The 12,769-nt window shown below is 45.6% G+C and overlaps 1 protein-coding gene across 5 annotated transcripts in view; it reads left to right on the top strand.

Annotated features, from left to right (window-relative positions):
- The window catches only part of ZNF423 (zinc finger protein 423), a 314,359-nt gene that overhangs the window by 264,201 nt on the left and 37,389 nt on the right, over positions 1 to 12,769 (top strand). For all 5 annotated transcript variants that reach the window (XM_044428042.1, XM_044428039.1, XM_044428038.1 and 2 more), the window contains exons 6-7: positions 6,905 to 7,036; positions 9,311 to 9,426. In XM_044428042.1, coding sequence (XP_044283977.1) covers positions 6,905 to 7,036; positions 9,311 to 9,426 — 248 coding nt within the window. The remainder of the gene's footprint in view (positions 1 to 6,904; positions 7,037 to 9,310; positions 9,427 to 12,769) is intronic.

Here is a 12,769-nt window from a genome sequence, read left to right as displayed (position 1 = left end):
AAGAAATGAAACAGCCAATCATTATCTGTTCCCTCATTGTATAGAATCCATGTTACCTGTTTGCACGAATGCTTCAGGATGCCATTATAGACATCTGGTACATGCACTCATGAAATCAGTTTTACAATGATCAAGGAACCCATTTGTGTAACTCTCTTACAGAGATTATCATCTTGATGCACAATTTTTTAAATTTCTTTTTGGCATAAAGATGAGAGAGTCTTGTTTTGTTTAACTGTATTTTCAAACCTGCCTTTTGCTGTATACATCTGTCTCTATTATATTGGTGTAGGATTTTAATTTTATAATTTAAGTTTTTATGTTGCAAGCTAGTTTCTAGGCTTTTTAATTTCGAAGAATGGGATATAAATCTTCCATTTAAATAGCAGAACAATAAAATACATCTGATTAATTGAACCTGCACCATGCTTCTCAGCATGTATATTAGGTGGGTCTCATGTGTTATGTGTAATACAGATTACTTACATGCAGGCTTGCAAATTGCTATTCAGAAATTAAGGGTAGGAGGCACTTAAGTGTAGCAAAATCACCCAAGCAAAGGATTCCAGCTCCTACCTGGATAAATAAGTATAGATAGTTTTCTTTATGATATGTGACTGGATTATTTTCCAGTTGATTTCCCTCCCGGGCCTCAAGTGGCCAACAGATCAAAAAAAGATAAGGGTCAGTTACAAGGTTGAGCTCATTCTCTGTTGCTATAGAAACTGACCTCCAGCAACCCTCCAAGGACTACACCCAGTTCCCCAGGTGATGCTTTGGCCGTCCACGCCATCAATTCCATGCTTTTCAAAAATCCAGCCTCCTTAATTGTCAGGGTACTGTTGTGATGTGTTCCTTGGGTCCCACTGGTCCCATGTAAAGACCACCCAGACTCATGTGCGATTCCCAGAGATGCTTGGGTAAGAAAATGCTTTGCTGGGGAGGGGGTCAGTGATGGAGTCCCATTGCTCCAAAAGGACGTTGGGACAGTGTTCCTTTTGGGAAGAGCCACCAAAATTAGAGGAGGCAGCCCCTTTCCCCGTGGATTGACGTGGGGTGGTAGAACCATGAAATTGTGACAGCATTTTGGGAAATGGGGAATGGAAAACGAGGAGGATCCTGGACAGTGTAAAAGGAGCAAGGAAATTTCTTAGATGACGCATGGAACGAATGGCATTCCGACACAACCACAGCGATTAGATTAGCCCTTCTAAGTCTTGCTTCTTGCTGACAATCTAAACGGCTCTTTGCGTAGAATTTGGGCCAGGTATCCTCTCTGCAGTGCTCAATGATAAATCAATACTGTAATTGTGTTGTCTGTCTGGCGTGTGAAATGAGTATGATCCTCGTTCAGGCTAATTTAGAAAGGGGTCTCTTTGTGATCAGGGTTGTTTTCATGCCACACATTCCCCTGCTACAACTGCAGAGGGCAAACCCGTGAATAAAATAGTGCCTTTGTGCGTTGTGATTCGGGGTGGGGTGGCATTTGCTACTTGTTTGTTTATTTTATTTCACTTGCATGCATGGCTTAAATAACCCTTATCTGTTCCTTCATAATCTTAGAAATGGCTACACTAAATGACCCCCACCCCCCAACACACACACACACACACACACACACACACACCTCTATTCCTGTGCCAATTAAAGTTCCATTTGCTGACCTTTTAGGAAAAAATTAACAGACAAGATAACGGGATGAGACACCATCTCTTTGGGGGGTGGGAATGTATTTAACATTTGGTTGCTACGAATTTCAATTTGCCCACATTAATTAGGGGTGTGGTTAATGGAGGGAGTTACGTGCCACACTTCTACAAGTAAAACATCCTCTCCTTTCATTACCCTAATATGTTGCACTGAAGCAGAAATGGGCCATTTTGGGAGACGAACAGTGTGGGATTTACATGCCAGTGTCCAAAATGACTGGCAGGTTGTCTTGAAGGTCTTCACAATAAGGAAAAGTGCCGCCCACCTCCTGCTTTCCTTAAGGGAGAACGCTGTTTTCCTGAACAAAACTGAAGAGAGACCGGTTGTGTCTTGCTTTGCTTTTCAAGTCGCTGCAAAGGTGATTACCTTCTTCTTAATTCCCCCTCTCTTATTTTCCTTGGTTTGGTAACATGCACTCATGCCCTTGTGGTGATGCTTCGTTTCCATTGTCAGTAACATAGGGAATAATATAGTGTACCATGAGCACTGCAAGGAGATGGGCCAGGGAGAGGCGCTGCTCCACTCTTCACAGGCTCAGGGGCACATGGCAGATGGAGTTGGGTGCTCCTTCCTTGCCACTGAGCAAACCTGAAAGCCCAGGCGTGGTGCCACCGTGGCCGGCGAGGCAGGAGGACGTGCCGTGCCGGGCCAAGCTTGGTCCTACCAAGAAATGCGTTTGAACTTCGAGACAATGGGAGCTGAGCTTCAGCACCGCAGTTCAACTGGGTCAGTGCCACTCACTCATTTGTGCTAACGGGCGGTAAATTATGTCCCTCCAAATTCACCCCCCGTGCCTGCCTTTAGCATCCATGGGCACCACCCAGCTTTCACCTTCAGGACTCATATAATCAGCTCTCATTCCTACCGGCTTTCCCTCAAGACCTGTATGGAAATAAGTGTATGTGTCTGCCAGGGATCAAATGCTTTTAGAGACAAAAGTAGGTACTGGGAACATTACAGAATACTATCATCTCCCCATGATACTTTACACAAAGCGCTCTGTACCTCTTTTGGCCTGACATAGTTTCTGCCTGATAAAATCCCACAGGTCTACTTGTTTTAAACAAGGACCGCTCTCTCTCTCTCTCTTTCTCCCTTTCTCTCTTTCTCTCTCTCTCTCTTTTTGTATAGAGAAATGAAGTGTAAAATTAATGCTTATTATTCTGAACTTGGGAGACGGAAAAAGAGACCTTAAGAATGTGTGATTCGATGCAGTGTTTATTTAGCATTGAATCAATAGATCCGCAAGCAGATTGAGGGCTTAAGGAGAATAACATGGAATCGCTGCCACAGTGAGCGGTAGCAATCTGCCCTTTGTGTTAAAAATTAGAGGGGTTGTGTGTAATTCTCCTACCAGTATGGTCTCTCTCATGGGTGAGTCCTCTGCTGCCTCTTTTGCCCCTCCTCATGTCACTCTTTCCTCCCACATGGGAAGCAACTGGGGAGGGGGCCCAACATCTGATATTCAGCCAATACATTGTCAGCATGATTAAGCTGCCTCAGCCTGTTATATGCAATCTTTTCTCATTTGAGAGAGCCATCCCCAAAGACCCAGAGCTCCTGGCCTCTCCACTTCTATATTTACTTCATTACTGCACTCTGGTTCTGCCTTTCTGAGAAAAAAACACACACGGTTCTTCCCTCCACCTGTTCTGGCCTCACAACAATCCTGTGAGGTAGGTTAGGTGGAGGGATGCCATGCAGTTCTCCAGTGGGATCCAGCTCCTCCTCATGGGAGCCCAAGACACCAAGCGTTACTCCACAGTGGTTGTCACCCTGTGCCTGCAGGATGGCATTCCATTTCCATCCATATCATTGGGTTTTTCCCCTTTCATTGGGACATATAAAAAGAGAAATGTTTCTCATGCTAAACCACAGTACTTTCTCCTCTCCTTTTCTCTCTCTCTCCCTTTTCCCTTTTTTAATTTCTTGCTGGGTGGTTTCATTGACATAGAAAAAATATATAATGGAGTCCTGTGGGAATGCAACAGAAAAAAAAATCCACCACTGAGAAGAAGGCCTTATAATTCAGAAGTGGATTTGCAAATCAAAAGCTCTTGTTTCCAGGGGGATGAATTTCCACATCTGTGGCAACCTTTTCTATTTTTATAATTTTTTTGTTTGAGCTTTGCTTGTCATGGCTTAAACTGTTCAAAATATTTTCAGACTTAGCCCAAAGCGGTATACAATTAGCACTGACCAAACACATGAAAACAGAGAATATAAATCTTATCTATTTGATCGTTTGGCTTACAGCAGGCATTGGTGTAGCCCTCTTCTGCCATGGCACCGCTTGGTGGGAGAACCATGGACTTTCTCAAAAATGGGGATAATCTACTGGCCTACCTTATAAGATCGTTGCAGCAAGGTTATCTGTTTCAAGAAGGTACCTTGCACTGGCTATGTTGCAGGTTCCTTGCCATCTGGAAGTTCTATAGTGAACACAACTTGGAATTCAGTTTTCATTTATGGCATTGCTTCTTTCGCTCTTTGGGTTGCTTTGTTTTTTTAAGCCATAAGGAAACTGCACACCCAGGCAGGCGTGCAATGAAGCAACTGTGAAATTCTAGAAAGGTGGACAGGCCTGGGTCTGGTTATGGGGCTTGCACAGAAGCTTGCCTGGGACCCGTGGCGTGCATTGTCTTGAGTTTGAGGATGAACGAAGATCAAGGGGTCCATGTGGTCAGCATGATCCAGTAGGCAGCAGAGCCTGAAAGCTTCTTACCCAAGACCCAAGGCAAGGGATACATTAAGGGTGTGCCATCTGCAGCAACAGGAATTGCCAGGCAGGATCGGTGTCTGGAAACTCATGGGGTAGTCCAGAGCCCCCATCGCAGCCCACCTGTTCCTCCTTTTGCCCAGATAGTGGGCCTTGCTTACCTGCCCACTGAGTGTCAAGCAAGCAGGCGGAAGTAATGATGAAGAAGTGGATGATGAGCAGGAGAAGCAGATGGGAGTCGCAGTGTGATGGAGGACTCTCCAAGGGATGGTGATGTCCTATCAAGCCACAACGTGGAGCTGGTACTATTGCTAGGAATCTGCTGGCAGGGGGAGAGATGGGGACCTTGTCCGACCACTCAGGATCCAGTCACAGATTAGAGGACCAGGACTGCAATGCCAGAGTCCCTCGCAATTCGTGGTGTTGCGTGTTTGGTTGGTGTTCTGTGGAGGAAACCTAGAATGGTCACTGAATCTCTGGATTCCTAACTACAGAAGTTTAATCAGTTTTTCAGTCAGTTTCTCATTATACTGCAGTGTAACCATTTGAAGTAATGTGATCAAAGAGGTCAGAGAAACTTGGAGCCTTGTTGGGCTGAAGCAGAAATGCCACACATGGGAGCAAAAGCACCACCGGGAGTTTTATGTGATAACCTGTTGTGGTTACTAATACACTAATTGCAAACTCATTCTCCAAGGGTGGATTCGTATGTAGCCCAAAAGCTACCACCTCTGCATGTGGGGAGGTACCAGCAGGTGGTGGAATCCCGAGATGTGCAGAAATACAACATATTTTTCGGGGGGAAATAAATAGAGGGAACTACCCCATTCCCAGCCGCTCCGTGAATATGAAGCATGTTCTGCTAGTTATTCTGCCAAAAATGGATTGGATTGATCTAGAAGGGAGAACGGCTGGCTAGAATCCTGACCATCACTTCCGCATTTCATTGAAGGCCCCAGTGTGGCTCATAATTACCAAACGATCAGTGATGAGACATCCCCGAGGAATCCCCACACGGTGTTGTAAAAATGATGCTTATTCATCGCTGCGAGAGAAAAAGTGGTGTTTGCATTGAAAAGAAGGCAGCGCGCAATGCGTAACCTCTCGTTCCCATGAGTTGGCTTTGTGGATTGTGGCCCTGGGTTAGAAGGCTAGTCCCCCGCTCACGGATGCTTTTGAATCCCCAGTCTCTCAGTCCCCACCTGTAGCAACTCTTTTACTTCTGATTTAAAAAAAAAAAAAAAAACACTGGTTTTTGGTATGCTAACAAGTTTTTATAACATGTCTTCTAATCTGTGTTTTCTAAGGTAACATGACATGAGCTAAAAGTAGGAAGGATGTGGGTGGAAATGGTTTTCATGTTGGCGATGCTGCAAACCTTGTCGCCAGTGCTTGTCACACGTGGCAGAAAGTTACTGCTAGTTCAGGCTTCCCGTCACGCGAGCGCATGGAAAAGTCGGTGTGTTTGTACTTGGCTGGATGCACTGAATTAGGTAGAAGTAAAGTCCGTGTGTTGAATTTTGGCTTGGGTGATGCACCCCCTTTAACGATCGCAGGCTTCCATTCCAAACAACATGGTAAATACCGTATCAGCTTATTGTGTGGAAGGGAAATGCTTGAGACTTGGATAAGCCAGGACTAAGCGCCAAACAGAAAGACATGAGAAAAGTGTGATGATATTTCACATTAGTTGTCGAAAAAGAAATAGCACGGGGGTGTGTAGCTGTTGGGCTGAAAAGTTAGGCCCATCTTTTTGTGATGGGGGGCAACTCTCCTTCCTGAGGGGAACAATTCTTGAGTGCGGGGAGGGGAGACTTACAATTTTACAAGGCAGCCCAGAATCTTTGCTTTACAATGTAGTATTTAAACCAAGAAGTAGCTTGGCAACCCCCAGCTGATGCAGGTACTTTGCAAACAGGGCTACAGATCACAGTACATGATGCTATACCATCACAGACTTGATGAGCTTGAGTCTTCGCTCTGGATTTTTGTGATCCGCTAGATTTGGCATCTTCTCTTTCTGGACATCATTGCAATGGAAGCTGAGCAGAGTTGGGCCTCTCAGCCTCCATTTTGGTGGTTTAGCCTCAGTTTCCCTTCATGTTTCACTGCGTTTTTCGCTGAGCTTCTTAATATATGTGTCCGTGCATTAGAAGCCCATAGAAGTGATGTTCTGCATGGCGCTGAATCACGGGCTTGGAGAAACAGTATACATTACTAGTGGTTTGATAAGAGTGTTGCTTTCATCACATCTGAGAACAGCAATGCCCTGCAAATCTGACTCGCAGCCGTACACCTGAATGCACCGTACAAGCATATGACTGTGTGCTTTTGTACGGGAGGCCCGTGAAAGTTGTAGTGTCTTCGGGTCCCGGAAGCCACGCACGATCCAGCACTGCGGTTTCTCGCTGAGCGCTGCATTTCAGACACTAATCTGCTGTGTCACTAACAAGTTGTATCATTTGAACCTTGCAGAGGAAGGCATCAATCATGAGTGCAAGCTGTGTAACCAGATGTTTGACTCTCCGGCAAAGCTCCTGTGTCACCTGATTGAACACAGCTTCGAGGGGATGGGAGGCACATTCAAATGCCCTGTTTGTTTTACAGGTAAGACAGTCAGCCCCAGACAAGGTGCATTGTGCATGGCTTGATCCAGAAATGACACACTAGGGAGTTTTAAAATGCAGTATTCCTTTCCAGGGAAGGAGAGGGGAGTGGGGAAGGAAGCACCTCTGCTAGGAGCGCTTCAGGGAAACAGCACCCTCCAGCCAGAGCTACCCAAAAGGTCCGTTTCCCCTGCTTGCAATTGCTGGTGCTGATTCTACAGTCAGGGAACCTTCCTCGAACGGGCATTGAATGGATTGCTGTTACAAGATAGTGTAGAGAAGAGCTGCAGTATTAGTTCTGGAGGGGGGAGATGGATCCGATTCTTGCTCAGCGAGGTTTCCTTAAGCAAGGCGCTTATGGCCAGCTATTGTCCTCTGTTTCTAAATGACCTTTCTGCACGTTGATCACATGTTTGTCAGGAGAGTGTGGGGGGGCCTGTGACTCCAGCAATGGGGAGGACTGGGACATGTAGCCTCCCCCACCCACTCCCACAACCAGCTGTGTTCATTCTGCATGTGTATAAAAGTAAGAATAACATGGCATCCGGGATAGGTGTAAAACCACAGATTAAAACAAATTAGCAGTTAAAATAGTGGGAGAATAAAAAGGGTTTTGCCTGGCGCCGAAAGGAAAGAAGCGTTAGATAGACGGGATGCAAAGACTGGAAATAACATTCCGCAGAAAAGGTGGGCTAAGTTGTATAGCTGGATAGTTTGGCTATTTGTTAAATGTCTGTTTTGCCTTTCTTCTGTCATGGGATTTAGGGGTCATGTAACATTTCAGTCTTGTAAACAGTGGTTCATTGCATTGAGAAAGAGCCATGTGGCTACACACCTTCCCTTCCCTTCTCTTGCACACGGGAATTCAAATAGCATCCAAATTAGAAATACTGGTTTAATTTCTATTGGCAAACATGTGTCTAAAACTAGGATCTGGTAAAGATAGAGCAGATCTGGGCAGGAATCGGGCCACCTCCAGAAATGATTGATTAGACTTGAGATCGTTATGTCTGACCTGGCCCAAGAGAGTGTCCGCTGGGTCACCCATCCAGACTCTGGCTAATCCCAGACTAGCTTTAGCTAAATTGGCCCATTTTGTGCCATGGAACCATGATTATAAAATTGGCTTTACAACATGCATTTCACAGTCTTCTATAGAAAGGTAGTGTTTTTCCAGTCTGCCTGAGACAGATTAATACTAATTTGGACCAAGGAAGTATGTGACAGGCACCTGGGCCTGATCCAGATAAATGGGCCTGATCCAGCCACCTGGGCCTGATCCAGATAAATATCAGCAATTCTCTGCCCCACACTGGCATCTAGACCTGCTGCGCTTGGAGGTAAGTGGGGCCATGCAGCTGGAGGCCTGTGGTGCTCCTGGGACAATCCTGTGTCTTACTTGAGTAGGAAGTGGAGAAGCTCTGGGAGAATTCAGCAGCAAGCCTAGCCAGGCCTCGCCTTGCCCAGCCTCGCCTCGCCTGAGCCCCTGGGTGCCTCCCCTCCTGCGAGGTGGTGGAGGAACCTGCTCACTGTTGGGTATTCCTAGCAACGAGATCTGGGAAGACGGCAGTTCAACTGCCTGCTGGAATGCAGCCCACCAAGTGCAGAGGCAGCCTGGTGCGGGCGAGAGGAGAGCTTGCGCTAGAATGCACTGCTTTCTCCGCAGGAATGGGAGAGCATAGGAATGACGTGCACACACATCCAGGGCATCTATGTTCTGACACCGGTACTGCGGCCAGCATTCTTCCCTTACGTGTGTTTATCCTAATGAATTTGTTGCATCGCCTTATGCACACTGTCATCTTTTATAAATGAGCCTGAGGGATGATTCATATTGTCTTTCTCCGTCACTCTTACATAGTGACCCAGGCGCATGATGCAAATGAAACTCTCAAGCTTTCTGGATCCTGAGAATCCCTCTCCTGGATCATGTATCTTTTAATGTCCATGTCCTCTCTTTATCTATACATGCTTGGATTGTAATTATAAATCACTTTGGGAGCTTTGGCTGAAAAGCCAGGTAAAAATACTGGGTTGAATCTAGACTAAGTTAGTCACATTTGGATCCCCGTGCGAGAAATGTGAAAATGTGACTCAGTGGGTCTCAATCCAACCCATAATTAAAGTATTAATTAAAGGGCAGGGAGGGGGCAGAAGCACATTAGCCAGGGCCTCTCTGGATCCTTGAGCACAGAAAAGTGTTCTGTCTCATTCAGACCATGGCAGCATCATGCTTTCTTTCTCTGACAGTGTTGTTTGCTTTTCTGTCTTCCAGTTTTTGTACAGGCAAATAAATTGCAGCAACATATCTTTGCTGTCCACGGGCAAGAAGATAAGATTTACGATTGTTCCCAGTGCCCACAGAAGTTCTTCTTTCAGACCGAACTTCAGGTACACCTTAAAAAGGGTTGAATGCGGATTCTGCATGGTTTGTTTTCTGTTGCTATTATCTGGGAGAAATAACCTCATTTTGAGCTAGAATTGAGAACATTTCAAGCTTCTCCCCACCCACCCTCTTTCGTGAAACATCAGATAATTCTCCTCTCTCTCTCTTTCTGTATCTCCGGGTGCAATCTCAAGAAACAGGTCCTCCGAGCATGGGTAGCATAAATAAATAAGACCCGACAACTCTAATCATTCGCTCTGAGGATTTCTTTTGACAGTCTGCGTTGCGACGCGCCGCCACGTCCACGCTGAGCACAGTGTAAATAATTCCTTCCCATTGGTTAATAATTTAAGGAAAGATTAGCATACAAAAACTCAGCTAACATTTCGCCATTCTCCATCTGTACTCTCACCCCTCCCCTTGCACACATGCACACTAAAACGTGGGGAGGGGCGGAGGTAGGCAGTTGCCGCGCCGTTTAGAAGCGCAAGGTGAAAAAGGTGGAGCACGTTTGCTTTTTCGTTATCGGTGGGATATAATGGATGTTGTGGGGAGCTAAGTCCCGGCAAGGTGAGGTCCATGGCGGCAGCAGGCAGGATTGAGTTCATAAGCAGGGCTGTCACCTGGAAGATGCAGAAACACAAGCAGGTAGTTCGAAGGTAAAACTCTGGAAGCAAACATGAAACCCAGGTGGGATGGGGAATCCAGCCACCATTTCCAGTTGTGATGTTCTGCAAGCTCCAATTGTACGAGTGGAGTTGTGCCCAGTTTTTCCCTTGCACAAGCGGTTGTGTAATATACTCAAGCAGTTGCACAAGTGTGCTTGTACACAGGTAAGCGAGCTTAGTGGGCACTGATGTGACATCATTTACACTAGCAGAACGATGCCATTGGATACTGCCAGAAGTCAGCATGTGCTCAGGAGCTTTAAGAGCAAAGCAGCAGGTCATTTCCATTCCTGTTTGCATGGACCCCCAGAAGGTAAATAACAAGGTCAGGGCAGTGGAATCCATTCCAGCTGTGCCAACTGCACATGGATACGGATGCTCGTCAACACAGTTTGCATTTTGAAGTGAACCAGGCTGATGTGTCCCTCCCAGATTAGAAACCTAGAAACAGAGTGAGGCAGAAGGGGTCTCCCGGGCCATCTAGTCTGTCCCCCAGCTCTAGCCAGTTCAGCTCATGACATGCAAATTAGTTATGCAGCACCCTTTAAGATTTTGCCCCTCTCCACATTTTGCTTCTTGACCCCCCCAAACATATAAAACGTTATGTTCAGGATGCAGTCCATGCTCTAAGGGATGTTTTGTGAGAAAATACCTTCCAGAATGCATGCATTGAGTGGATTGAAATAGTAATAATGGCAGACGAGTATCGAGATGTGACAGAATGAACATGAGGGGGGACATGTGTGAAATTGACACGGATCGGCAATAAACTGATCTGTCCCTAGTTGCGAGTCTTAATTCTTCCAGACAGCAGGAGGTGGGAAATGTGCAGCTGTCTGAGTCAGATCAGCAGCAACCTTCACACGATCGCATGGTCCTCCTTCAAATAGTATCATTTCCTGCATGAAGGAAACGGCACGTGGCACCAAAGGGCTTGGGGCCTGCCCCTCTTCCTGACATGTTGGTTATGAGTATGAGTGATATTTTTAATGCAAATCAGGACATTCAGTCATATACCCACCCCCACGCACACACACGGTCCAAAATGGCATAAACACGGTTTATTTCCTTTGGTGTTTATTTATTTATTTAGAATTTTTTTTGTATGCAATCCCATCGCATGAGCCTTGGGACGGCTTACATGCAATAAATAAACATAATACAAATAGTGCAAATAAAATCCAGATTCACCCTGGCTGCAAATTAAAATGTATAGATGATATTAAAAATTGTTAAAATATTGTTTCAATAAAAAGGTTTTAGCCTGGCGCCGAAAAACAAATAACGATGGCGCCAGGCGGACCTCCCTGGGGAAGTCCTGAGCTTTGAACAGTCTGAAGTGAAGGTTAAGGTGAATTCCACAGCCCCGTTTCGCAGCCGTCATCTTCCCATGTATGTTGGCGATTTGTGAAACTTTTCATCCTCTCTCTCTCAGCTGGATGTTCCTTTGTCGAAATACCTACGGTAATGCCTCCCAGTAGCAAAACGGGGGCTAGCGCAAATACTCTGGCTCCGCCCCTGTTAACCCCCCCCCCCCCGCCCCGGCCATCCACGTTCCTGCACTGCAATTTCAACAGCTGCAGCCCATGCTCTCTGGACATTCTCGGATACCTTAGGCCCAGCCCCAGGCATAAGGACTCTGGGAAGGCTGCACCCCTGTGCTCTGCAAATCTGTGGCTAAACAGATGCACATTGGGCTCTTGCTGTATGGAGATGGCAGGGGAGCAGGCTTCCTACTGTCAAAAGCTTGACTTTTGACCTTCAGCGTGATCATGGAGGACTAAAAGACAAAAAGCAAAAGACCTGAACTCTTCCACTCCCTTCTTTTACTCTCAAGGAGCACACTGCGGCATGTGCATTCTCAGCCCTCCACGTAATTTATTTTATGTGATTAACACTTCTCCCAAAATGTTGCTGCATCCCCATGATAAGTATATATATTTTATGGAACGGTGCACCCTGGCTCATTTAAATCTATTAGCTTTATAAACCATGATGCACTTAAACTTTGGAGGAGGGTGTGTGCGTGTGCGCGCGTGTTTTTTAAAAAATTTATCTTCCCCAATTCCCAAGTTGCCACCTCTTGTGCCGTGCTGTCACGCTGCAGAAAGGATGGTTGATCTTTTCACTTTGTTGATTTTATATTCTTTCTCCCCGGGGGGATTCTCTTCCTTCCTCTTGTTCTGGCAATCTTATTTGCATAAGTGTACAAAAGTTTAACTATACCTTGTTAATATTTTAATAAAGTCAGCAGATTTTTTTGTTTTGTTTTGTTCCTGTGCGTTTGCATTGCCTGGTTTTGAGAAAGTCAACAATGTAGCTGGGAAAAGCAAAATCGCTTTTTAAAAAATAAAATTGGGAGGAGGATCTGTTCTCCTTCAAGTCTCGCCAAAGAGGTCTCTGGGCAAAATGGCAGCGTACTTAACAAGAATGTGGCGCTGACCTTTTAAAACCTACTGGTCTGTATGTGTGCACATACTTAAACAAGCTCTTAATGAGGTCTGTAGCCTGCAGAGTTTACATTACATTATTGTTTGTAATCCTATAAACTATACTGTAATCCTATGTAAGGTAATCCTATAGGATTACACTATTGTTTGTTATAATACAAGGGATGGGTAACGTTTGGGGGCTGTGGACACATTTGGCCATGTGGAAAGCTGTCCTGGGGACCACTACA

The sequence above is a fragment of the Varanus komodoensis genome, unplaced genomic scaffold (assembly GCF_004798865.1).
Source record: "Varanus komodoensis strain SLA01 unplaced genomic scaffold, ASM479886v1 scaffold19, whole genome shotgun sequence".
NCBI classification, from domain to species: domain Eukaryota; kingdom Metazoa; phylum Chordata; class Lepidosauria; order Squamata; family Varanidae; genus Varanus; species Varanus komodoensis.
This window is presented reverse-complemented; position numbering and strand designations above follow the sequence as displayed.